The sequence below is a fragment of the Taudactylus pleione genome, unplaced genomic scaffold, assembly GCF_031769625.1.
Source record: "Taudactylus pleione unplaced genomic scaffold, aTauple2 ptg000089l, whole genome shotgun sequence".
NCBI classification, from domain to species: domain Eukaryota; kingdom Metazoa; phylum Chordata; class Amphibia; order Anura; family Myobatrachidae; genus Taudactylus; species Taudactylus pleione.
The window spans coordinates 8,967,439-8,995,308 of record NW_028284491.1 but is presented as its reverse complement, the minus strand read 5'-3'; the positions used below and the strand labels follow the sequence as shown (position 1 = coordinate 8,995,308).

The following is a 27,870-nucleotide window of genomic DNA, read 5'->3' as shown; positions in this document are numbered from 1 at the left end:
ATGGAGCGGGTACACCGCTGGAGAAATAATAAACTTCACCACGGTAACTTGCTCTATGAAGTGCATGAAGCAGAGAAGAAACCTGATTTCAGCTAAACAGGTCTCTTCTCTGCTTCATGAATAGACCCCTATGACCTCTCTAATGGTTGGCCAAGTACCTCTGTGGTGGTTGGCCACAACCCTCTGGTGGCTGGCCACACCCCATAAGCATGGTCCCCTACCACTGCATTCCTCAGTGGGCCCTTTATAACCCAGTCTGATTGTGTGCACCACCACTTATCATACCAACATGTATTATCATCATGTCAAAATGTAGACCCATCATGTTGTCATAGCGGATCATTATACAACCAGGTGTCTTTCGGAAAGCAACCTTTATGTCCCATGAAACCATCATAAAGCACCCTCCTTCACTCAACTCCAGTATCAACCCAAGCCTGCTTTTGCTCAATGATCACCTGTCGTACATATACACTGCCAGCAATCCTTATCACTGTTAGATGTAATGTATTCCGTTTGTGGCTGTATAGCAATGACCCCATGTACAGGAGCATGGCAGCAAGAACACTGTGGCACTCAGAAGAAGTGCTAGCCACTGTCACCAAAGAGAAGGAGCTCTACTGGTTGAAAGTTTTCTTTAAGACAAGCTTTGTTGACAAAGGGATGCAGGGCATTGTGGGAGAGATGATTGTGGTAGAGAACAGGGCAGGAATGTTATAGTGCAAGGAGGCGATTTTGGTTTGCGCAAACAGACGCAGAGATCATCCAGCATGTGATGGAAAGCTGGCTTATACTCACACATGAATATAGGTTTCTTATATTTGGGTATAAGTGGAGTTTGTTGGAGAATTCTGACCACTAGCCACTACTGTTCATGGCACAGGAATCTTCTCCATCTACCACTTTGCATTAATACTAATTAGACAATTCTATTATGCTACTCTTCAGGGGTCAACTTCTATTCAAGAGCATTGTTCTAGATGTAGGAACATGGAGAGAAGCATATGCATAGCAGCAGGGCCCTGTAAACTGGATTCAAATGCTGACAATCCTGAATGGGTAAACATATCACACAGAACATTAGCTGGGCCTGGCTTACATGAAAGACAAAGTGAATAATAATAGTAACATCTTTAAATCTAGCTCAGTGACATCCTAAGATGCCCAGCTATGAAGGCCTCACAATCTATACTAAAGGATATCCTGTTATAAACATACTAGCAACAACACGATTGCAGAAAAGACCACCAGTGTATCTTCTTGTTACTCCTAAATCATTGCCGGGAACCTATCCAATCACACAACTCTTATTATTCAGCATATGACAGACAGCTGTCTCGGAGTACATTGTAATCTTACCTGTGTTGGCGCAGTCCAGCTGGTCTTTACTGAAGCACAGATGTGTGTTATGGATCGTACATGTATGAAACTGCAGTCTGAAGAGCACCTCTCTCTCGTGAGGCTTGCATCGCTTGTGATAGCATTTCACCTGTGACAAACACATACAGATATTTGCTATTAGAGTAGCACAATATTATCTTTAGGTCACTGCTATGTAGAAGAGCAGATCATGTTCCATAGCGGCCACAGCTTGGGACCACATCTCAGTCTCTCACAGTGATTGGGGAGCTGTGTCATTCCCATGGCTGCTTCTAAATAAGTAAAGTTAGAATGAAGGGAGGTGGGGAGCGGGGAGGGGACCTCGGGTATGGAGGAGAGAAGCAACATCTACCACCATCACTGCTTCGAGGACAGAGAACTCTCCGAGTCTGGGTAGGAAGGGATGGGGGGTTTACATTGCATGTGAACTTATACGAAAGTATTTTAACTATATAGGGTAGTGGTTCCCTATGATCCTCAAGGCACTACCAACCAATCAACTCCTAAATGTCATTTTTCAAACACAGCCTGTAACATGACAGTTAGGAGCTGAGTGGCTGGTTGTTTATCACTTTCCAGAGCTTAGTACATCTCCCCTCCTAACAGTTTAGGTTTTTAGGCTCCGAGTTTGAGTTCTTGTGTGAATTAACATACACACCAGCATTGGGTAGTGCTAAAATTTTTATTTTACTTATGCAAATTACATTGAAACGTGGATTGCTGATTGAATCCCGATTGATTGGTATTGATCATGCAGGATTTGAAACTACCAAAGACGTATCAAAAGACGCATTACGTGTGTGTCACAGCCCGCTTCATCGGATTAGATGCGAGCCTTACATGTAGGTTCAGGCGAATGTTAGAATAGGTAGCTAAATAGGCTGAAATATTAACGGTGGTATGATGTCTAAAATGGATTTTTCATCGTGCAAACCAATAACCATATTTATAACTTTCTAGGAAACCAGAGTTGATAATTCAACAGCGACCGTGAATAAGGGTGTTTGTGCCACTTCTGCTGCCAGAATGCACAGCTGTTATCAGTGCAAAAGCTACAGATTATGTGATTTTCCTATTATCGAGGGTTTATTACTTAAAAATATTTCTGCAAATGTTATATTCCCAATGCCTTAATATTAGCGTAAACTTGTATCTACCTCATACTAGTACCTACCATGATGTCACCTTTAAGGAGCAAAGCTGGCTCCAAGCTAATGCACAGCTGACGTTTCTGACCCGTGCCATCTCCGAGGCTTAAGCTACAGGAAGAAAGGAGAGGGGAGAGGGTTAGCAGCAATGATACACTTAAAACACCACAATCAAACTAGTTGAGTTCCAGAAATTGAACTTACTAGATTCCGGAGGTGTAGACGAGCTGCATGGACTGGTAGATCTTCAGAAAGGGGCAAAATCCTGGAGGCAGAGACACAATAAATAAATCAGTATGAAATGAATGAACACACCACATGGTCCTGGCATTCCTGGTATTTTATGTGGCATGGACAGGAATGTTATGGAATGATATATACAAAACAAAAAAAATTGCCATGACACAGGTGAAATACCACAGATTTATTGCTGCAGATGTGCAGATGGTAGGCGTATGACAAGATAACAGATGCTGACAGCAGATACAGGAGCTCTGCAGCAGAATACATTAGGGATGAACAGGAGTTCACACAAGGGCTGCACAATGGGCAACAAGACGAAAGCTCTTTCACCAGAGGCTCTTACACATCTAATCGCTGAAGCCCGCCTCTGACATATAATGTATTTTAGCAATTTACTGTGGAGTTTTCGTCTTCTTTTTACTTAGAGAGATTTATTACTACAGTTCATTTCATTTATATACAACGTATTTCGGCACGTTCTTCCATGCATTCCTATGGTGAGGATGCATCATTTCTCTAATTAACACCGTCATTTCACTTTTGTACCTTTTGTTATGGGATTGTAGTGTTAGCGGCCTAGCTACAAACAGAAGCATGCGGTAATTGCAAAGCAGGACAGGGTGCAGCACTCATTACAGATGACTGATAGTTCAGTCGGTTGTGATGAGATGCAATTATTCCTGCGCTATTTGTCAGACACTCTTGTGACATGAAATATGTAACACTCATAACTTTATAATAATGCTACAAGCCCTGTTACTCCAGATTTATATGGTGTCTGAAATCATGGGAACTAGACATCCTAGGGTACAACTTCCCAGTGACACAAAGGCAGACACATACACCAGAGCCCTTGATTGGCTGTGTGTTACATGTGCTACAAGCCCTGTTATCCAGATTTATATGGTGTCTGAAATCATGGGAACTAGACATCCTAGGGTACAACTTCCCAGTGACACAAAGGCAGACACATACACCAGAGCCCATGATTGGCTGTGTGTTACATGTGCTACAAGCCCTGTTACTCCAGATTTATATGGTGTCTGAAATCATGGGAACTAGACATCCTAGGGTACAACTTCCCAGTGACACAAAGGCAGACACATACACCAGAGCCCATGATTGGCTGTGTGTTACATGTGCTACAAGCCCTGTTATCCAGATTTATATGGTGTCTGAAATCATGGGAACTAGACATCCTAGGGTACAACTTCCCAGTGACACAACGGCAGACATACACCAGAGCCCATGATTGGCTGTGTGTTACATGTGCAGGCGCTGGTGACATAAAATATGAGATATGGTAAGAACTTACCCTTGTTATCTCTATTTCTACGAAGTCCATAGGGTTCCACAGGATACCTTGGGGTATAGGTGTGACGTCAGTCGCAGGGCACCAAAGAGTTAAGCTTTCAGCCTCCCAGGATGCACTAGGTCCCCCTCCTATACCCCGCCCCCGGGCCAAGGCACCTCAGTTAGTTACCAAGCCATAGGCAGGAGGAGGAGAAGGAAGAGAGAGAACAAAGATCTGGACACATACAAGAATCACATTCTCACCAGAGGGAGACGGAAAACCGGTGACCAGAGCAAAGCCCATCTGCAGCACAGGTGCGACAGGGCGGGAGTCCTGTGGAACCCTATGGGCTTCGTAGAAATAGAGATAACAAGGGTAAGTTCTTCCCATATCTCATATTTTCTACTTCAGGGTCCATAGGGTATCCACAGGATACCTTGGGGATGTCCCAAAGCAGTATCCTTTAAGGGTGGGGACGCTCCTGTGCAGAAAGGAGAATCCGCTGCCCGAAGGAAGCATCCTGAGAGGCGAAGGTGTCAAACCTGTAATACCTCACGAAGGTATGGACAGAAGACCACGTAGCAGCCTTGCAGATCTGAACTGCCGAGGCACCACGTCGAGCTGCCCACGAAGGACCCACAGACCTAGTGGAATGAGCCTTCAGAGAAGGAGGGACCGGTAGGCCTTCATGAAGATAAGCTTCAGAAATAGCCATACGGATCCAGGCTGCCAAAGTTTGCTTTGAAGCAGGCCAACCCTTTTTACGGAAGCCATAGAGGACAAACAAAGCGTCCGACTTCCTAAACGAAGAGGTGCGGTCAACATAAGTCCTTAAGGCCCGCACAACATCCAAAGAGGCCTCACCCACGGAAAGACCCGGTGAGTTAAAGGCCGGAACAACTATTTCCTCGTTAACATGAAACTGGGAAACAACTTTGGGAAGAAACTCGGGCCGAGTGCGGAGCACTGCCCTGTTCCCATGAAAAACCAAGAAAGGGGGTTTACAAGAAAGAGCCCCTAACTCAGAAACACGTCTGGCCGAAGCAATGGCCAGAAGGAAAACAGTCTTAGCTGTTAGCCATTTAATATCCACTGAGCCCAGTGGTTCAAACGGCGGTCCTTGGAGAGCCCTCAGGACCACAGCCAAATACCAAGGCGCCACAGGTGGAACAAAGGGCGGCTGAATACGGAGAACACCATGCATAAAGGTGCGCACATCCGGGATTGTAGCAATCCTACGGTGAAACCAGACAGATAGGGCCGAAACCTGTACCTTCAAAGAAGCAAGGCGAAGCCCATGATCTAGTCCCGCTTGCAGGAAGGCGAGAATCCGAGACAGACGAAACTCCCGCGGTGCATAACCTCTCGGTCGACACCACTGGAAGAACGTATGCCACACGCGATGGTATATCCTCGCGGAAGACGGTTTCCGAGCTCGTAACATGGTACGCACCACAGAGCTGGAAAACCCCCGGGACCTCAGCATGGCCGTCTCAACAGCCACGCCGTCAAAGACAGCCGAGTCAGGTCCGGGTGAAGACAAGGACCCTGAGACAGAAGGTCCGGTCGTAGCGGCAACCGCAGAGGACTGTCCACGGACAGACCCTGAAGGTCTGAGAACCAGTGCCGTCTGGGCCACGCGGGAGCTATCAACAGGAGCGTCCCTCCTTCCTGTTTGAATTTCCGGATTACCCGTGGAAGAAGGGAGACCGGAGGGAACAGGTATGCGAACCGGAACGTCCACCGGACGGACAGAGCATCCACCAGAGACGCCCCTTCGTCTCTTGTGCGAGACCCGTACACCGGCAACTTGCTGTTGTGCCGGGACGCCATGGGGTCGATTTCTGGAAGACCCCACCTGTCCACCAGTAGTTGAAAAACGTCCGGGTGCAGGGACCATTCCCCTGGATGAACGTCCTGGCGACTTAGAAAGTCCGCCTCCCAATTTAGCACTCCCGGGATGAAGACCGCTGATATGGCCGGAAGATTGCGCTCCGCCCCAAACCAGGATCCGAGAGACCTCTACGAGAGCCGCCCGACTGCGAGTTCCTCCTTGCCTGTTTATGTAGGCCACGGTGGTAGCGTTGTCCGACTGGACCTGCACCGGGTGACCTTGGAGAAACCGCTGTGCCTGCAGGAGAGCATTGAAGACCGCACGGAGTTCCAAGATATTTTTTGGAAGCTCCGCTTCTGTCGGCGTCCACCTGCCCTGGAACAAGTGTGGACCCGAAACTGCTCCCCAGCCCCGAAGACTGGCGTCCGTTGTCAACAGGACCCAATTTGGAACCCAGAACGGACGTCCCTTGTTGAGGTGGGTCGTCTTTAACCACCACGCAAGGGACAGGCGAACCTCCGGGGTGAGCACAATCGTCTGGAACTTCAGAGACTGAGGCAGCCCGTTCCACTTGGACAGGATCAGGTGCTGCAGAGGTCTGGAGTGAAACTGGGCGTATTCCACCATGTCGAACACCGACACCATGGAGCCCAATAACCTCATCGCCGAGTGTAAGGACACCCGGCGGCTGTGCAGACAACTGCGCACCCTTGACTGTAAAGCAGAGATCTTGTCCTCCGTCACGAAGATCCTTTGCTGTCCCGAGTCCAATAAGGCTCCAAGATGCAGAATCCTCCGAGATGGGATTAGAGTGGACTTCTGCCAGTTGATTAGCCAGCCGTGCCGTTGCAGCAGTGCTATGGTCAGGTCCAAGTGGTGTAACAGGAGCTCTGGAAATCCTGCCACCAATAACAGGTCGTCCAAGTACGGCAACATGCGGACTCCCTGCAGCCGCAGAGAAGCCGCGATGACCGCCATCACCTTGGTGAAAACACGTGGTGCTGTCGCCAGGCCAAAAGGTAACGCCCGAAACTGGAAGTGGTCGCTGCGGATTGCAAACCGGAGGAACTGTTGATGGCGCAAAAGAATAGGGACATGCAGGTAAGCGTCCTGTATGTCCAATGACACCATGTAGTCCCCAGGTTCCAACGCCAGAATGATGGACCGTAGGGTCTCCATCCGAAACTTCGGGACCCGCAAAGACTTGTTGAGTGCTTTGGAGGTTGAGAATCGGACGATATGACCCATTGGGTTTCTGTACCAAAAATAGATTTGACTAGAAACCCTGGCCCCTCTGGGAGAATGGAACAGGCACTATAACTCCAGCCTGGAGCATAGTGTGCAATACCTTCCGCAGCTCCGTAGCCTTGTTCCGGTCTGATGGTAGACCCGTGGTGAAGAATCGAGCCGGGGGTCTGTGCCGGAAGGAGAGGGCGTATCCGTGGGAAACCACCTCCAGAACCCAAGTGTCTGTCGTAGTGGTCGACCAACACTGGGCGAACTGTAGCAGGCGGCCTCCCACCCTGGGATCCCCCAAAGGGAGGCCCGGACCGTCAGGCCGCAGGCTTGTCATCTGGCTTGGGGGCCGGACGTCTGGGACTCCATGCCTGCTTCCGGGGCTTGACCGATTTCTTAGGGCCAGCCTGTCGAGGAAACGACTGTGGTTTGGGCCTGCCCTGGGCCCTAGATGACCGAAAGGACGATGGTCCAGAACCAGAAGGAGCAGCGGCCGACGGGAGACAAGCAGATTTGGCTGCCGCCAGCGTGGCCACAATCTTATCCAGATCCGGACCGAAGAGAACTTCTCCGGTAAACGGCATCGCTTCCAGACCTTTCTTGGAATCTGCGTCCGCCTTCCAGGATCGCAGCCACAAGGTGCGACGAGCAGCTACCGCTGCTGAAGAAATTCTAGACACCAGAGTACTAATGTCTAGAGCCGCCTCGTTGATGTAGGTGGCCGAATCATGGAGATTGCCAATCAACTCCGCCTGTTCGGCCGGACAGTCGGATTCAAAAGAAGCCTCTAATGAATCCGCCCAGCGCTCCATCGCTCTGGCAACCCAGCAAATGGCCATAGCCAGCCGTGCTGCCCCCCCTGCAAGGGAATAAGCGGACTTCAGGCAGATTTCTACCTTGCGGTCCGTAGCATCCTTAAGGGAGGACATGGATGGCATCGGCAATGTGGCACTACGGACAAGACGGGTCACGTGAGAATCCACCTGTGGAGGGGATTCCCACTTAGCAAAATAATTATCCGCGAACGGATAAGCCACCGCCAGGCGTCTCTGCGGCTGGTATCTTTTGCCAGGTTGTTTCCACGCCTCCTCTAAATGGTCCACCAACTGACCCGAAAGAGGAAAGACTGTGGCACCGCCCTTCACATCTTTGAAAAAGGCATACTTAGATTTAGCCGCTGGGGGAACTTCGTCCTCAATCACCAAGGCTGTGCGGACCGCCCGAATAAGTCCAGGAATATATACTTTGGACTTAGCATCAGCGTCCTTAGTATGGAGAGGTTCCTGATCGTAAGGATCCAGAATCTCCCCATCATCAGACGTCCCTTCGTCATCCTCATAAGGAGCGGACAGAGATGCCACCGGCCTTTTATGAGGCCGCATCACAGACTCCCCTTGCAACACATCCGACAAGTGCTGTACAGAACTCGTCAGGGAGTTAACCCACGCTGGCTCCTGAGAACCCGGGAGCGGGGAAATAGGGAGACTGTGGGGTACCACCAATTGTCGTGGGAACCCCTGCATGGGTGACGACACCACAGACTGCTGGGACAAACCCATCGGAGTAAACGCAGGCTGCGGAGCTAACTGGCCCACTAAAGCTGTTAACGCCTGAGCGAAACAAGCCCAGGGCGGCTCCTGTACCGGTGCTGTAACCGTAATAGGCCGCGCCATGGACAAACACTGCCGGCAAAGGCCCTCCGCGCTACCCTCCCCCTCCGCTAACGGTACTTTGCACGTGGTACACTGTAGCCAGAGGGGAAAATCACTTTCAGACATGATGGCACCACGTATGTGACCTCTCTCACCAATTAAGTATTAAATAGGCGAGAGACCACCCTGCAGCACCGCACCACAAGGGCTTTAGCAGAAAGAACAGGGACAGTAATAAAGCTGACAGTTTAGAGAAGAAAAGTTACAGGCAGCGCTAGCACAGTCACATACAATGCAGAGAAATAACAATTCCTGCACTAACAGCGCTGATCACTCAACTACACAGACACAGGGCCTGGTAGGACACAGCGCTGCATACACAGACCTGAGCCACAGCGGAGGAGAGGTATGCGGGGGGACCCAGACCACGATGCTTCCTTCCAGACTTCCAGCAGCGTTCACCATGCGTTGCAGAGAAGATGGCCGCCGAGGAGCAGAGAGAAGCTGGCCTGGGGGAGGAGCGCTGACACAGGACCAGTCAGCACAGTGCAGAGAGGGCTGTGTGCAGCGGGGGAGGCGCCGGCTGTGAGACAGGGAAGGCGCGCTCCCCTGGCATGCATTTAACCCCTGGGACGCCGCAGCGCTACCGCTCTGCTGCGGTCCGCTGTCCCAGGGGGTAGTGGAAAGCGCAGGTTCAGTACCTGGCTCCACGCTGCAGCCAGTCCCTAGGGAGCCCCCTGCCTGGGGACTTAGGACCATGTGACCAGCGGGGACCCACCGCGGGACCCTGCTGCTTACCTTTGTCCCCCTTGAATCCGGCCATGGTCCGGAACATCTGGGGTCACCGCTAGCTGTGACCCCAGATGCTCACCAGCATCCCCGGATCGGTACCGGCGTTCTGGTACCGGCGGGGGTGTAGGGAAGACAGCATGGACGTCAGGACTGACTGTCCATGCTGTACATCCAGATGTGCAGCCACAGCTGCACTGAAGAAAGCTTCAGGGGCTCTTCTAGCCCCCACTCCGACAGGTGCACCCGACGCCGGCCGGGCACCAAACTAAACTGAGGTACCTTGGCCCGGGGGCGGGGTATAGGAGGGGGACCTAGTGCATCCTGGGAGGCTGAAAGCTTAACTCTTTGGTGCCCTGCGACTGACGTCACATTATACCCCAAGGTATCCTGTGGATACCCTATGGACCCTGAAGTAGAAAATTACATTCTGGAAGTTTTCCCAATGTTACAAAAATATCTTCAGCTCTTAGACATTAATGCAAATGTTACTGGAAGTGTCCTATAAAGCTACTTGTATGTAATGCTCACTTCTCCTTTACAAAATAGAAATTCCTAAAGTGCCGATTTATACATCCTCCAGCAAATCTCTTACTTTATCTACTAAAAAAACACATATATCAGCAAGTCAACTTACAGGTCTCAGTCATGAACAGCAAATATAATAAGCATCAAAATATTAAACAGCAAATGACAATACTGAAACTGAAAAAGAATCAACTGCTACACTGCATGCTGCACTAACACCGAGCAGATGTCTGACATACGCGGGGATAGGATTGGTATGCACAGACCACAAGGGAAGTGGAGGGATTCAGGCCTGGAAACCTGCGTTCTCATTCTATATTCTAACTTCATGGAAGCAAGCGCTCGTTGCATGTGTTTTGCTTACATTTGGCACAATGATATTTATTTAGGATTTTTTTCCTAAGTAAAGCTGGATGCTGGAACGTTTTAAATTCCACATGGCAATGAGCAATGGAAGTAAGTGTCTAGCACAGCATCTAAAACGAACAAGATGGAGTTTATTCAGAGATGTGAGCAAGGTTAATGCGCACTATAGGGCTGTCTGTGAAGCAGATGTCAAAGCAAGTCCAAGATTTATAGGAAACATGTGTGCCTGGGACAACTATATAATGATCACCATGTAAGCTGAAATTAATAGCAGAACAAGGGCATAAAACGCAGCCCGTTCCTCAGTATATTAAAAGTACAAAATACACGGAGCAGCCTCAGTCTAGATGCTGTGAGGACCAATGTGTTCAAGGAAGTAAAGTATCTCGTATTTGCTTAACATTTTTGATACATTAAAAACTACCTATACTAAACCACTGTGTGCGCCCTCTTCCAAAGTATCTGGTGTGTTTATGACATGGAGCGCATTACCAGGATTCTAAGAGGTTCTTTAGGCTCGTTCATTACTTGTGGGCCTCTTGGGTCCTCCCTCATACTGGTGCCTCAGCTCCTCCCCTTTAATGTGTATCTTTCCCCTCAGGCCCTCATTGCCCACATCTTCCATGTGTACCGTTGTTACTCCCAGGTTAGCCTCTCTTCTCCTTTCCTCTTCTCCCCTTCTCTGCCCCTCTTTTCTCTTACCTCTTTCACATACCTTTCATTGAAAATTGTTTATCGAGTTACAAAAATCATAACTTTGTTATGTTTCACTGCATTGCCAATTTTTATTTCATAATTATATACCGCTGTCCGCTGTGTAGGCGGCTCTGTTTGTTTTTGTGCTCTGCCTGTCCTGTTCATGCTTGGTATTCTAATAAATTCTATAATAAAAAAAAACTACCTATATATTTCATGGTGTACTTTAGACTGTAATCAACATTTTAAAACCCCTTTGTAATTATATTGATTGTTAAACCTAGTACATTCCCAAATGTAAACTGTATGGGGGATGATAATGATTTCATCATTCTACCGATTTACTGTTCAACTGTCAACTACACATAACAGAGGCAGCCATGTTGCTCTTTAAACCAGTGACCGGGCAGGATGCATCTCGCCACACATCGCATTCATGCCGGCGGTAATAATGCGGTCTGCATGACAAAAATTGTAAAGGACAGCTCTACTGATAAGAGCGGTCCTTTGCGAGAGAGGGGACTTCCAGGCTTTATAACACAAAAGTCCCTCTGCGCATAAAGACGTGCGCACTGCCAGGGATGCTGGGAGGAATCCGATTGGATCCCTCTCACAGCACTTTGCAGAAAGCAGCCCATAGGCTTCTAATAGGTAACGCTATTTAAAGATGGAGATCAAAGCTGCGGAAAGCTTTGCTTTCCTGAAGCTTGGTGCATATCGGAAATGCAGTCAAATACCCGTAAACTGCAATTTTGGGGGTTTATTGAGGATAGTGCATCCCACCCATTATAAGAATGCAGCTCATCTGCCAGTAATGTTAGCTCCCCAGCTTATTAACTCCCCAAAACCTCAATATTGTCACCGCTTCCTAGATGATTAATAGATAATTAATAGAGTTGTCAGATTGGTTTGTTATAGCTTGTAACACTTTTTTTTATTGAGATTAAGAGGGGTATTCAATATGAAACGTTAACTTCACTGTCGAAGTTAATGTTTCATTTCGGAGTTTTTACCTGCGTTAAATTATCGGGCGCGTTCCCGCTTATACCCGTATTCAATATAAAATTAACGAAAACGGGAAACTCCGAAGTTGGATTTGCGTAAAGTTACGAATTTTTCCTTAAAAAAATTGTAAGACCCCCCTAAAGTAGTAAAAACATGGGGGATCACTATGGGTACCCCCGTTTTAGTCGGGGATTTAAATAGCCGCAGCAGGTGTTTTTTTTCCGACATTGAAGAAGTGATGCAGAAGAGCACTTAGGTTATTTTTTTCGTTTTTTTAAGTGGTCCCATCAAATTTGGGGTACATGAAAATGGGTACTAGCATATTTTTATGTCCCTAAAGTAAGTTTTTAAAAATTCTGCATTTGTGCACCTGCCGCTATAAATCTATTCTAGAAAACACCTGCCGCATACTTGCAGAATAGCCGTGAACCTATTTCCCTATTGTTAAACAATTTTTTCCCTTTTTTTTTTTTTCACCCCAATTTTTAAATTAATTTTTTGGGGTGTCCCTATTTTTTTTTTGTAAGTTTTTTTGACACAGCTCTTTTTTAAATGTCAGTCCCAGGGGTGCAGGCTATTTTTTTTTTAAGCCTGCACCCCTAAACCCCAATTCTGCACTTTTTTTCGACACGTATTCAATGGTGAAAAGTTATCCCCGTTTTTTATCAAAGACTTTTCAAAACTGCGATAAGTCTTTGAAATTGAATACGGTGTAAAAGTAAAACCTGCGATAATGACGTCATACCTCCGATATTAACGCAAAAACGATGCTATCGCACCCATATTGAATACCCCTGTAAGGGTAAAGTGTGGCCCCTTTTGAAGGTTAGAGGGCCTCCCAAGCAGCACCTGGAGTGTGTCTCATCACTGGTGTAGATTAGTGGTTCTCAACTCCATTCCTCAAGTACCACCAACAGGGCATGTTTTCTGGATTTGTATAATCATGCATAAGTGAGAATCTATTTTGCTGGTCAGTAATTATCCCACCCCTTTCCACATATACAAATTCTGAAAACATGACCTGTTGGGCACACTTGGAGGTGTAGAACATGGGTGCATTTAAACATTCGTTACTTGCGAGTCTCCTCTGAGGGCCATGGCATTTTAAGGAAACAACGGCTAGGAGACTGATTTAATGATACAAATCATTTTTTGAACCTATAACCCAATGTGGATTTATTTAGAGATGACAAGTGCACGTGGCTCATATGAAATAGAAAAGGAAAAAAAAAAAAACATAGCATTGATTTACTTTAAAAGTCTAGGAAAATTCTGGATGCATCAAATTTAGCAGCGGAGCAGTGCGAACTTCCAGTAATACAATTTTTTGGTTCCGCTTTGCTATTCTGCTGAATGGCCATTCCCCACGGTCTACTGAAATGAGAATTTTCATTCTGTGTGGCAGAAGAATCCTAGGCGGAATCTTGTGCAGAGAGAACTTACACCTATACCGCGGAATTCTGCAGCCAAAATGTGGAATGATGCGAATGTAATCTGCAGAACAGTTTGCAAAGTCCTGCTCAGCTCTACTTCAAATGCTATATATTTTTAGGTATAGTATGTATGTTATTTACTTTACAATGCAGGTTGTATGGTAATATTGTACATTTTCTGTATTAATTCTATATGGGTGTAGTTGTTGGTATGAATACTTACCACCATCCGTTTGCAGAGCAGGAATAACTGGCAGCAGCACACACTGCAGGGATAACATGTCACTGCTGATCTTTATGGTACCGGACAGTAAACCTCCAAAATAATTGATATACCTACAGACAAAGACACCAGGATTCAGTGTGAAAATCTGCACCAATCTATACCAGCACCAACTACACAATACCTAGTAAGCTGTTACAAGGGAACCATATACTGAATGTGTTAAATATTCAGGGGTTTATGTATCAAGCAGTGAAATGCAAGGAGAAGTGGACCAGTGGAGAAGTTGCCCATAGCAACCAATCACCTTTGAAGTAGCATTTATCGAGTACAGTCTATAAAATAATAGGTAGGAGCTGAGTGATGGCTATGGGCAACTTCGCCACGATTTTCAGTGCTTGATACATAGACCCCTCAGTTTTATATTCACTAATGTATAATTTCAACTTGATGAATTAAAAAATATATTCTTTACGTCAACAGTGTCAACATTATTTTTTTCCCCATTTTAAAACTTCAGTCTCCAGTAATATGTTATCCAATCTCCGGACCCCAATCCCACCACCCCTGACGTGCCTTGTCCAATCAGCCGCAAGCTGGTACAGTAGGTCTGTCTTACTTATTATTCTTTAGATTTGGATGCTTGAAAGGGGGAGAATAGCATAGGAGTAAGAATAGCTTTACATGTATCCACACCTATGCTTCCTCGATTGGTGTTATCTTTTAACTGACACATATAAATATGGGCAAGTATGTATTCAATTAAACAGTAATAACGCATGTACACCTAGTGATGTATTGAGTTGGAGGGGTTGGGGGGGGGGGGGAAGACATTCAGGGACCTCATGTACCCGGTTATTACCTAGAACTAGTTTACAAAAACACAAAAACGTCAGGTTTGAATAAATAATTATTTTTGTAATGATCTGGATACATTTCCTAATAGAAATCACCCCCCCCCCTCCTCTTTTACCAGTCACTTCTCTAAGGAAACGAGACAGAGTCCTACCAATCTCTATCACAGGATATAAAGATCAGTGAAAACCACTCCACAGTCCCTGATAACAGGATACCGGGCAGCTGAGCATTTCTCAGCTACAGCAGGAAGAGGTTCAGATTTCCCTACTGCACAATAAGAAAACATTAGTGAGGTGTCGGGCATTGTACATGAGTCAGGAATAATGATACGGCTGCTGGGTCACTGCGGTTACCACTTTCCCCTCACTGACCTGCGCTGGGAAGGATGAAGTGATGACGAGGCCTTATCTTCACAAAACTTTCTCATGGCCAGAGTGCTGAGTGCCTGATCCACACTAGAACCAGGGGATGGAAACCAAGCATGAGATTAGCAGCCAAAGGGGCCAGGGAATGAAAACAAATCGTGGCAGGTGGAAATTATTCACAATTTAAAGGAAAGAAAACAATGAACATACAGATAACTGTGCAAACAGCCTGCAACAGAGTATGTCGCTTTATACAGGAAAGATCTCAAATGGTTATACACTATGTATTTACTTCATTGGGGTCATTGCTGACAGCATATACAGCTACGCTCTCTGCTACTGCAGCCTGGCATGGCATGCTGGAACTTGTAGTTCCCTGTGGCTGGACAGTCAAAGTTTCCTATCTCTGAATATTAGAATGTAAATATACCTAAAATACAATTTGATCCAATGTGAAAAGGTATCTTGTAACATTTAGAAATGAATAGATAAAAGGCGCCATAATATAAAGGGAAGTAAAGGGGATTCTAGAGTTTCCACAATCCTTTGGGCCACAATTCCACTTACAGATAGATCAACGAGTGTCCCTCACTTGGGACAGCTATTATTGCAAAATACAGCCTCTTGCTAAGAGCAATATCCAAGTACACTGCTAAGACTAGTGTTTGGCCATCCTCCCGAGCCATCCCTGCATTATGGATGATGTACAATACAAGGAGCTGGACGGATGTGGCAAGCTCTTCATTGTATTCCACAGACCTGTAAGACATCTTACCACCACTTGATGCAATAAAGTCAGAACACTGTGGCTTTGTGTGGAACGGGATATAACTGTGAGAAATCTTAGGGGAGATCCCCCCACCTGTGTGCTACTAAGGAGGGGGTAGAACTAGTAAACACATAAAAGCCAGAAAAGAAGGAAACACCACTGTAAAATGTTTAGTGGGCAACAGCAGTGACAATATTGGTAAGTGGCCTACATCATTGCCCACAAGTTCCCTGATAAAAGATATAATTTATATACTTTGGATCACGTATGTGGACAAGCTGAGATTAAAGCTCTCTCTTGCTAATATTCCTTTCAATGGCTTCTATTTCTCAATGAATGCTCTTTCATCATATGAATACACTTGTATTTTACGTGTAATATTACTTTATTAGGGCAAAGGAGAGGGTTGCGAAATACAAATGTATAATAAAAGAATACCTGGCAGACACCTTGCTATAGTGCATGTAGGACGCAATGACCACTCCCGTCTTCCCCTGATTTCCCTAGCACAAGGAATATAAACTCAATATTAATACATCTGAAGCAGTATCTTGGGTCACAACAACACCACCACATAGTTAATCCTCCCAGTCAGTACTTTGCAGTGTAGGACAACCACATGCTGTGTGTCGCTGTTCAGCCAGGCCTCCATGGCCTTACAGATGGAACAGATAACGTCCAGTGATGGCGCGTGACAATCCGGCCAGAAGAAGTCCTGAACCTGTGAGGGGAAGATGGAAAAAGTATTCATGTACAGTAACAGACTGGTTCAGTCACAGACAGAAGTGTGCCTACAATGTATGGGAGGCAGCAAAATATAGCGTTATTACATTTATACTCGAAACTAGTGTATATATATTAACAGTTTCTACTCCGTGATAACAATTACTACGCTTACCTTTGGGTTAAGTTTGCTAATATCATGCCTTTTCTTTGATAGATTGAAAAGCTGTAAAGGAAAAGAACAAATAGAACACACTGAGCGTATATAATACTCACGCACAGTAAAACGCATCCTTTTCATTGACAGTAGTGAAAACACGCACACATTACAATTAATGATATCAAGTATTATTTAAAGGTCTCAGACACTCTTTAGGGCTGAGTGTTACCAAGTACTTGTCCTCATGTTTGGACCTCAGCATGCTAGCCACCTCACGCAGGTTGCTACGGTATCGCTGCTCCTCCAGGCTAGTTGGGAAGAAGACGCTAATGATGCGCTCAGTGATATATGTAAGATCCAGGTCATAGCTGCGCTGGATCACATGGTCCAGGCTGAAACTCCTGCATCAGAAACAAACATGTAGAACAACAGAACGTATAAGTAGTATCCCGCGGTTTTGTCGATATTATACTACACGCTGCACGAAAATAATGGCGTATGTAAATACAATAACAAAAAAACAATTGTTGTCGACGCAATTTACTGCTACAAATTAGTGTGTATTTAGCAAAGACACAGCATGCGGAAATGGTACTGGTCGCGACTAGCACCAGCCACTGCTTTTCTGTTTTGTATTGAGAACTACAAAATTATTTCAGATGTAATATAAGGCAAAAAAAACAAATAATCTCAATTTATTTTAATAATTACTGCCTCTGCATATACAGTGGTATGCACATCCATTTTGACAAAAATAAGTTTGTGGGTTTTGTTTAGGACATAGAGAAAGGACTGTATGTTATTATTTACACTAACCATCGCTACTACCAATTGGACGGTTTAGTAATTGAATTGCCCCAAACAGGGTCAGTGATGGCCCTGATGGAGCACCAAGATGAAGAACGATAAAACTTGACTATCTAGAGGAAGTAAGAGTCATAGTAAGGTTTCCATAGGCGAAGGTGTGAAAGCATCATTACCATGTGGCCACGGACCCTGAGGGAAGGTGTGAGAGAGGTTGGAGGTGCGGGGCATAGAGCTGGAGAGAAGATGAATAGAGTGACATGTGATGGGCAGCCTGGTGACAGCATGGTAAGTCTGTAAGTGTATACAATTCTATGCACTTTTTTTATAAATAAAAGCAAAACACACACAAAAAACAATCTTTAGCTCAATTGATTTGCACAGCACTGTATATAGGAAACAAGCAAAAGTGAAGATGTTGTAATCTTAAATTTCACCTGCTACCTACATACAGTGGCGGCCGCTCATTAAAATACAGCCGGCCAATTCATAAGTATCCAGTGACATCCCAGAGGTATAATGTGCTCAGTGATGATAATGGCTCTTTGTTAATTGATAGTCTGAATTCTCAAACATTGGTTCAGCTCACTAAATGACCACTAGTGCTGAAACCACATAGTAATGAAAGAGCACAATCCTAAACGTCAAACATACTAAGTACATGTCCATGGGGAGGTAGTTCATACGCAAGACAATGTCAGGGGTCGGCTTCCTAACCGCACAATTCAACCAATTATACTCTGTGCTAAAGCACACACACATGCACGCACACACACGCACACCGGGTGAGATTCTGAGTCGCACACATCTAGAGAGCTTTAGTAAACTGCACACGCTTCTCTACTTCTGTGAAATGGGCATTTCTGGGTATCAACTGGGCATATGCACAGAAGAGAACGGGAGTGTGGAGGGCATGTAGTTACACCATAGGAGTGAGTATGCTGAGGGGGCGTCTATTTCAGCCATATTGCTTGCAGCTGGTGTGAGGTCGGTGTAAGTGTTGTTGATAATAATAATGGCTGTATCATATGGAAAAAGTGGTGCGGTGCTGTGCGATGCATTTGCATGAAGCTGGGTACACACTTGTCCAATTCTCATCCAATCTGACCCCCAATCTACCAGTTGGTCCAACATTGGTAGTGTGTGTACGCTCACATAACCTCTGGCTTCATTCAATCCTGGTCGTCTGGTCTGGTCAAAAGATATTTAAACCTGCTGAAGAATGAGGGGACCACATTGCCAATCACCCGACCAATACAGAAGTATGTACACCCCTGCAACTGGTTTGTCCAATTCTTCTCCTGCTTCATAATAAGAATGGCAGAAGGTGGTTTCAGCAGACGCAGATTGGAGAGCTGCAATAAAATTGGACAGGTGTGTACTGTACATACACACAGATTGTGTGTTGTACCTGGGAGCTAAGGGCCTGATTCAGCGTTATATGCAAATGTTGCAGACGCCGTGCGGTGTTTTGAGGCACCCACCTGCGCCTTTGCAAATCCAAGCATCTGCGAACAATGATGCAGCATCAATCGCAGATTATTTGATTATAGCCGTCCTGAGTAAGTCTATGGTCCCGCAGAATGGCCGAGGGAGCCGAGATACCGAAGCCATGTTTCTTGTGTATGGAATCGCAGAAACAGGGTGTGACATGCCCCAGAAACGGTTGCGTCATGCCTGCGTTCTTTGCCACCACTCCCCATTACCTCCCCAAATGCTCCCTGGCTGTCAATCACACTGCGAGTAAAAAGTTGTTGTGAGTGACTGCGGTAATGTACCTAGACGCATGTGCAGTGCAGCTTAGACACAGGCACGGTTTACTGAAAATTGCTCAAATCTGTAATCATCTGCATAGTGTACCATTCCCAGTGTAAGTAGTAATATCCCCGACTGTAAGTAGTGAGGTTAGGGGGAGGGTTAGGGTTAGGCACTATGGGGGGAGGGTTAGGTATAGGGTGCGTGAGGGGGGAGGTTAGGTTCAGGCGCTGGGGTGGAGGCTAAGTTTAGGCAGGGTTAAGGTTAGGGAGATGGGGAGGGTTAGGATAGTGACCGACAAGTGTTGGTATCCTAACCCTGTCGGGATTCGGACCATTGGGAACCCAAGCACCGGCATCCAATACCCAACCCCCCTGGAGGATTAGCAAGTGTGAACTCATCTTAAGATCTTAAGTTTGGTACACACTGTACAATTTTTTCTTCAGATCGACAAACTCTCGATTTGTCCTTGTACACACTATACATTTGTTTCTTCTGAGCCTCCAATTTATCTCTCCTATTGGACAGAGGAAAGATTGTGCCCCTGTACACACTGCACAGATTATCTGTATAATGGGCACCTAATCAAAATAAACTATGTCGGTAGATTGGTCGTCAGCGCGCACAGACTGCAATGTTTTTATGATACCATGACCGGATTTATTGCATCTTATGAGCTTCCTACAAGGTGGAATGTTTCGACCAGACTGATTTATCCGAACTAGAAAGGAGATTGTACATGCGTATATACATTAAACAATCCACTTTCAGATCCTCAAACACTGAGATGGTATGACAGATAATCTAGTGTTCAGTCTAGCATCCTGCACCTGTTAAAACCTGTGCAGCTCCTCTTTCCTGCCTGGGATGTCACACTCTGCTCTGGTACTTCAAGCACACAAACTGCGGAATCTCAGCAGTTTGTTGCATCAGTTGAGTGTGCTAGAAGCACCAGAGCAGAGTGACGCATCCCAGGCAGGATAGAGGAACTGCATGGGTTGTGATAGGTGCAGGGTGCTAGAATGAAGACTATAATTGTACAGTGTGTACACAGCAGTGTATGCAGCCGCATTCAAACCAGTGTGCGATTCACAATCAGACCCTATGTCACAGCTTTATTTGACCGATGCAGCCATCAGGATTTTCCCTCACCTTGGTAAGGAGCTCCTTTGTTTGAGATTGAGAGATTTTGTGGAACACTGAAATAAAAATAAATAAAACATTATTCAATTGTCTTAGAGAACAATTAAACCTAAAATGCAATTTGATCCAATGTTAAAAGGCATGTTGTACATGACGCCCCAGGTACTTTGGTCGCCCACATAAATTACCCCCTCAGACACTTGCCCACAACACTGAGCTAACCAGAGCACTTCGGGACTGCCTATAACAATGACCCCTTCAAGCACTTTGAGATTGACAATAACAATGTAGATATGGCCTTCGATGGTCTACGACTGATGGCAAGGCACCATCGATAGCGGAGGCCAATGTAACAAAAATCATTGGTGGCAGCGTCCCAATGCCTCAGGTCTGCGCATGCGCAATACTCAGCCATCGATGGCCAAATTATTGATGATTTTAAAAAAAAATCGACCATCAGTGTAACAATCTTCGATTGCTTCACTATAACCTGCCGGGGACACTTTAGGGCTGCCCATTACAATGAGCCCACAGAAACTTGGAGTCATAGGCTAGAAAATGTTGAGCACAACAGGCCCAAGTCATTTCCAGGATGTCTGTATTAGTTATGCCCATTGTTCCCCAAGGACAGAAACACACAATACTAATATTTATTAAAGTAACAGAACATGGAGACAGTCACAAGGTCCTGTCAAACTTGATTTGCAGTTATACAATTGTTGTTCAATAATTAACATATACCATGTAATGTTCTGGTTAATAATTCTCAGACCTCGGTAAGCATCGGTTACACAGTTCTATGAAATATAGATTTGCGCATCGTTACTTTACACCCCTCCTGCCGGTTCTATCTTGCCGAGTACAATATTGCAAACACGAATGAAAAGTGGTTTATGATATTTATCCAACAACCAAAAATAACATAACGTCAGCATGTCCTGAATAATAACTTATGGCAGTTTCTGAAATAGGAAATCACTGTTTTTCAAACGCAATGGCTTTAAATTGTGTCTCCAGTCTGAGTTATAATTTAAACAGAATTGATGGTTCATAACTGGTTTATTAGGGAGCAGGTCACGTATGGTGATTGTGGTTCCTTTAAATTAAACTGTTACTAAAGGTGAATTTCTTGTATAAAACATACCAGGACACTTTATATATGTTCATATATGTTTTAAAACATATTTTTGAATGGTATCTTGAACATTTTTTTATAAATCGATGACAATTCATTCATATGTCCAATGTTAGCGACTAGAGATGCTCAAATCATTACAAAATCGTTCACAAAATGGTTCATTGAACTGGCTCTAAAGTCGTAAAATTAGATAAAAACATTCAAATATAAGATAAACTAAAAAGATGAGGGCTTCTCCATATTCTAAATGGTTTGGACATATTCAAGTTTAAATGGCTACAATGGAACAGCTTTCAATGCAAACTGCTGACTTCAAAACGGAAAACAGAAAAATAAAAATTAAAAATACATACAATGTAACAATTTAAGCTTGAACAGGCACTTTATAGTTTAGTTTAACATCTTAACTGTAAACTCCAACCTACAACTTCAATCCACAAATTCGGTACAGAAGTCAAACAAAGTCCAAAAATCATGTTCCTACCACGGGGCCCTGGGACCAGTCATGTTCAATCAAATTATTCAAACCTATAGCAACATTTATAATGATGTTTATTATCGATTTAGAATGAGGGACAGACTTTTACAAACATTATGGTGGCCTCATTCAGCGAGTAACTTCTGAATTAAGTTTTGAGTAAACAACTCTGTTCATACATTCTGCCAAGTTACTACAGTTCACTCATCTGTCCAAATATTTTGAAGATTCTATGACACATGGAAATGGGTTTTCCATCATAACATAAAGCAGAACATGGAAATGCAGAACAATGCAGAGAATCTCCTTCCCAACCCTTGTGCCACAGTCACTGGACTCACTGTACATAGCACTGTAATAAGCTTGCAAATGAAAACTGATGACCAATTACAAGCACGATTGGCAGGGCCATAACTTAGGTAGTGCGACCAGTGCCGTGGCACAGGACACCGCAGGGCAGGGGGCGCTGTTTGGGCTGTCAGTTTTCCTGTTTATTATCATTCTCACTTGTAGCTTCCTCTTCTTTTATCCCCAGCATCTCCTGGCCGCCCCTTTCTCTTCCCCGGCCCTTCCCCATGAAGCCATGGCCCTTTTTCAGGTGCACTATCTTATGTCCCTTTTTAATGAAGAAACAAGATGCAAAGTCCTGCAGCATGGTACCAGCGAGTCCTCACTCAGCGGTCACCCACCATCACTTACACACAGTAGAGGAAGCCATCATTTCAGGGACTAAACTAACATTCATGAAAACGCAGCCAATCAATGGTCTGACAACATCACTCCACAAGATCCATCCACATTACACCAACAGCCTATCCCTAGGAACTAGTGACATGAATGAAGCATATCACAAAGTCTGATTAATAAAGTTACACTATAAGTTACACTTTCACGGTGTACTGTTGTACTGTTCCTTGGCAAAGTGCTGTCAACGTAACTGTGGATATATATTAGTGCATTTAAACAAGTTCCGCTAAAGTCCTGAGCGTCTGTATGAGCGTCTCTCCGCTGCTGGATTTGCTTTTCCCTCTCCTCTCCCTCCCATCTTCTCCTCTAAAACTGGCTGTGTCACTCTCTCCTTCACCTCAGCCAAGAAAAACTTCACACAGAGATCCAGCCACGTCCTGTTCATTTCTATCACCCTTTCCTGGCCAGGCCCTTCACTTCTCCCCCCCATCCATTAACCCCCTCCCCTCCTCACCATGTGCTGGATGCTGGGTCCAGGAGCTGTTCTTCTTCTCTGAATGAGAGGGCACACGTTAGTGAATACAGCAGGGAACAGGTCATTTCTGTATAACATTTAACTCTATGCATCCCCGATTAATCTAACAGACCCTGTACAAAGTGTGAGGAAAGACAGAGGTATCTATGTACTAAGCCTTGGAGAGAGATGAGATACCAGCCAATCAGCTCCTGTCACTTTACAGGCTGTGTTTGAAAAATGACAGTTAGGACCTGATTGGTTGGGACTTTATCTCAAACCACTTTCTCTCTTTCCAAGGCTCAAGGGTGTATTTACCAAGCCGCGAATGGAAATAAAGTGAACGAAGATAACAACCAACCAGTTCCTGTCATTTTTCAAACACAGCCTGTGACATGGCAGAGTTAAGAGCTGATTGGCTGGTAGTTTATCTCCATTAACTTTATCTCCATCCAAGGCTTAGTAAATAGACCCCTTAGTGTATAGACCCCAGAGTTTGGTACCTGGAAGCGTATTGCCTGTAGCTTTTTAAATTGAATCACAATTCCCAGCTTCTACAAAAGTAGGGTATTGGGGTCTTTAGGCAAATAAACACAATCCTCTTCTCTCAATAAACAGAACTCAACCTCATACAGCGCACAATACATTTAAAGAAGAACAATGATGATACAACATGTGTGATCTGCGTTCTCCTGGAGCTGTAGGCTGTAATGAACGAACTTTACAAGAGTAAGGAGTCGCGCAAATGAGTAACTTAAAATGTCCCATTAACCACAAAGTGTGCAATGTACTAAAAAGCAAAGGGATCACCGATCTTTACATGTCTCAGCTCTGCAATGCACAGTAGTGTTCAGCAGCATGGCGTCGTTAACGATGTCCCCAGATTGAGCTGCATGTACAGATGACTGGGGATATCGTTAACGATCCGTAGGAGCGCACATCGCTAGTCGTTAAGTTCATACACACTAGATGATTTGAACGATATATCGCTCAACAATATCGTTATCATTCATAAAAATCGTTCAGTGTGTATGCGCCCTTTTTCTACATGACATGATTTGTTTGCAATGTGCACTTTAAAACAATCTCCTATACAACTCTTCAAAAATAAAGAGAGATATGAATGTAGCCATAAAATCCTAAAGCAATGATGGCTCCTCATAGAAATGATAGATTCTTATTTGCAGACATACATGAAGCTAGGAGTTAGACAATATGTTGCTTATGTCAAACTACAAGTCCCATCATGCACTGTATCCTGGGTCACGTTTCCTAAACCTAAGACAGAAGGGTGGTCTCAATGATAATACTGGGATTGGAGGGAAATATTTAAGAACGAGTGATACACTTGTTTATCACTCCTCACTAATCTTAAATAGTTATCAATCCAATCAGCTCCTAACTGTCATTTTACATGTTTAAAAAAATGACAGGAGCTGATTGGTACCATTTAAGATTAGTAATGAGTGATAACAAACATATCACTTCTTGTTAAATGGGGCCAAGTGTCAAGCTTGGCCAGGTGCAAAATAATGTTATATTTACCATATCAGCTGGTGGGGGAGAGGAGCAACCTGGGGGAACCTGCGACAAGTGAGTGAAAACATGGTCAAGACAGCAAGAGTGGAAAAGCTAAATAAATACATTGTATAAAAAAATATAACATACAACATTAGGCATAGAGATGAATAATCTATATACTATAATTTGGTGGAACATCAGATCAATGATCACCATTCCTATCATGCTGGATACCGGTACAAATCTATTTGTTGTGCTGTTGTGGACAAATGCTCTAGCCCCTAAAATAGTAGCCAATGAGGCAAATTCTGCTTTGTTGTTTCACATAGTTGCACTATAACCTTTTGTACTTGAGAAACATTTAGAATGTATCACAGATATGCATGATGAATGTAGTAATTTACGTGATGAAACACAGCATAACGGTATAGTAATAAATATGATGAATGTATTAATTTACAAGCTGAAGCATGGCTTAACTGCAGGGGCGTATCTTCCTATTGGCCATGATGGCACTTGCCAGGGGCACCGGTCGAGGGGGGGGGCGCCGAGTGGCGGTACCACCTGCGGCTAGTTCTGTCTGTCAAAAGTCTGTGCTGCTGCTGATCTCTCAATCAGAAGCATCAGCGCTGGACAACAAGGGAGGGGGGTGATTGCCGTCTGTACAGCAACCATGGTGTCTGCATACAAACTGCCTGGATCAAATTAATTATTCCTAAAAAAAAAAAAAAAGGGGGGAGGGGGACCGTCCCTAGGGGGCACATGGACCCCTAGATACACCCTTGCTTAACTGTATAGCGATACAGATCATGAGGTGATGTAAAAGTAAATTACAATGCTGTCCACAATCTACATGGACTTTTGCAGACGATCCGACCAACGGGGGAATGAGCTGGCAGATGCTACAGTCGCTGCATGCCTCCATACACTGTATGGGTACGGTCTTTACGTCAGAAAGTGAAAGAGGCAGAGTGACGGTCTGGATGATCAAGCATGTTTGAAAATCAATTCAACCATTTTCCAGGATTGAACGATCATAGGGGCTGATTCAGCATTGCACGTACATTCTGCGAATGTGATCAACAGGCAGAAGCATTGAAGCGGCGTGTTGGTTCCGTTTTCCGAGAGTGGCAAGGCTAGGGGACTGCATCCACGGACACAGTTTCCTGGTCTCGCAAGCCGGCCAGCCTGCGGAAGCTGAGGCTTACTCAGCTGGCCAGTGCCGTCCACCATCACGACCATCGTATCCCAGCCTGCGACCTCGGTCGCAGTGCTGTGATTGCAAATGCAGCAGCAGTCTTTGCATATTTGCAAAGACGGAATTGCAAAGCTCCCTGCATGCAGCTTTGCAAATCCGTCCTCTGCTGAATTAGCCCCATTTCATCGACATATACTGAACGAACATTGAAAACTGTTGTGCGTTGGCCACATCTGAAAGATAATCGTACATTGTAAGGCTGGCTTAAAAAAAGTCAAAAGATGCTTGAGGCTTTTTTCTTTTTAGGTTATTAAATGCGGCACCCAGAATTTTCAATTAAAACAACTTGAGGCATCCATCTGACCTGAAGTTTATTAAGGAATAATTACTGCTTAATAAAATAAGTTTACAGCCCCAAAGACACTGTTGTGTATACATAGGGGTGGACGGTGTGTATTTGCAAAACAAGGAATGTCCTTAAAAAGGGAGCACAGCCCTTTCCATTCTGCAAAGACAATTGAAATGTAAACATGGGGCCTGATGTAAGACAGACATAACTGCTACATCCCGTCTGTACAATTGCCTTCATACCAGTCATCTTTATCAATGTGCACTTGCACCAGCCCCATCCCTGCCGGGGAAGATACATCTGGAGTATTTATGTGTAAGCTCAACTGCAGCCCTCACTGAACCTTTGCCTATGTGCGAGTGCCCGGTTACCATCCAGTTATGCCCGCTGAGCCACAAGTGGGGATGAATGCGACTTTGCATAGTCTGCAGTTGCTTGCGCTCCGGAGCATGTTCAATGCGCAAGATACATTCACTAAACAGATTTACGTTCAGCTCTGAATCATGGCCTAGATCAAGCGAATCAATGCATCACATAGGACGTTTGCCACAATTCACAAATGCTGCATGTAAATTAGTGCCAATTTCTGGAGAGGACTACATCTTTAAAAGGGGGAGATGTATCAAAACTTATAAAGGAGGATAAGTGGGGAAATTGCCCATAGCAGCCAATCAGATTCTACCAATCATTTTATACAATGTACTAACTAGATAAATGATAGCTAGAAGCTGACAGTTGCTATGGGCAATACCTTCACCTAAGTGTGATATATCCAAGCTATACGAGGTACGGATCACTGTGACTTGTATGCCTGATATGCAGCACCAACACAGGATTGCTTATACAGTATATTAGTACAGTCCTCATCATTTTTAACCAGAAAACTGGAAGAATCCTAGGACAATATGGGGGAGATTTATCAAAGCTCGGAGAGAGATCAAGTGGAGAGAGAGAGAAAGTACCAACCAATTAGCTCCTGTCATTTGTCAAACACAGCCTGTAAAATGACAGGTTGGAGCTGAATGGTTGGTAATTTCTCTCTTTCCACTTTATCTTTCTCCAAGCTTTGATAAATCTTCCCCTATTACTTTGTCTAGATGTTGTTTGAAGTCAATAACTGGTGTAGCTATGACCTATATATAATATGTCATATGAAGAAATCTGCGATGTCCTCTTCCCATATAATATATATATATATATATATATACATATACACACATATATATATAAATACACATACATACATACATACATACATATACACTTACCTCGCTTTCCCTCAAACTTTCCTTCCCCCTTTCATGGTTTGTTTTATTTTTTTATTATATGCTGATTTGTATTGTATTTTTTTGTATGCTTTTATATTTTGTATAATGTAGAAATGTTTTTGATGGTTGTATAAGGTCAGCTGAACTGACATCTTGCAACGTTTGTTTATTCCTTTTTATCTGCTGGCCATATCTGTTTTGTACTATCTATTTGTTTATAATATTGTTTGTTATAATAATATGATAAATAATAAATAGATATTTGAAAAAAAAAAAAGAGTTGGCATTGAATGCTTTATTTCAGAACCTGGCT

General features: G+C 44.6%; 1 protein-coding gene across 1 annotated transcript in view; it reads right to left on the bottom strand.

The window, feature by feature from the left end:
• The window catches only part of TNS2 (tensin 2), a 136,459-nt gene that overhangs the window by 35,710 nt on the left and 72,879 nt on the right, over window positions 1-27,870 (bottom strand). Inside the window, exons 4-15 of the mRNA XM_088469152.1 lie at window positions 24,767-24,805; window positions 23,222-23,260; window positions 20,414-20,460; window positions 16,932-17,103; window positions 16,718-16,768; window positions 16,418-16,540; window positions 16,258-16,322; window positions 15,057-15,140; window positions 13,828-13,940; window positions 2,733-2,793; window positions 2,555-2,639; window positions 1,360-1,489 (exon numbers count right to left, since the gene is read on the bottom strand). Coding sequence (XP_088325278.1) covers window positions 1,360-1,489; window positions 2,555-2,639; window positions 2,733-2,793; window positions 13,828-13,940; window positions 15,057-15,140; window positions 16,258-16,322; window positions 16,418-16,540; window positions 16,718-16,768; window positions 16,932-17,103; window positions 20,414-20,460; window positions 23,222-23,260; window positions 24,767-24,805 — 1,009 coding nt within the window. The remainder of the gene's footprint in view (window positions 1-1,359; window positions 1,490-2,554; window positions 2,640-2,732; window positions 2,794-13,827; window positions 13,941-15,056; window positions 15,141-16,257; window positions 16,323-16,417; window positions 16,541-16,717; window positions 16,769-16,931; window positions 17,104-20,413; window positions 20,461-23,221; window positions 23,261-24,766; window positions 24,806-27,870) is intronic.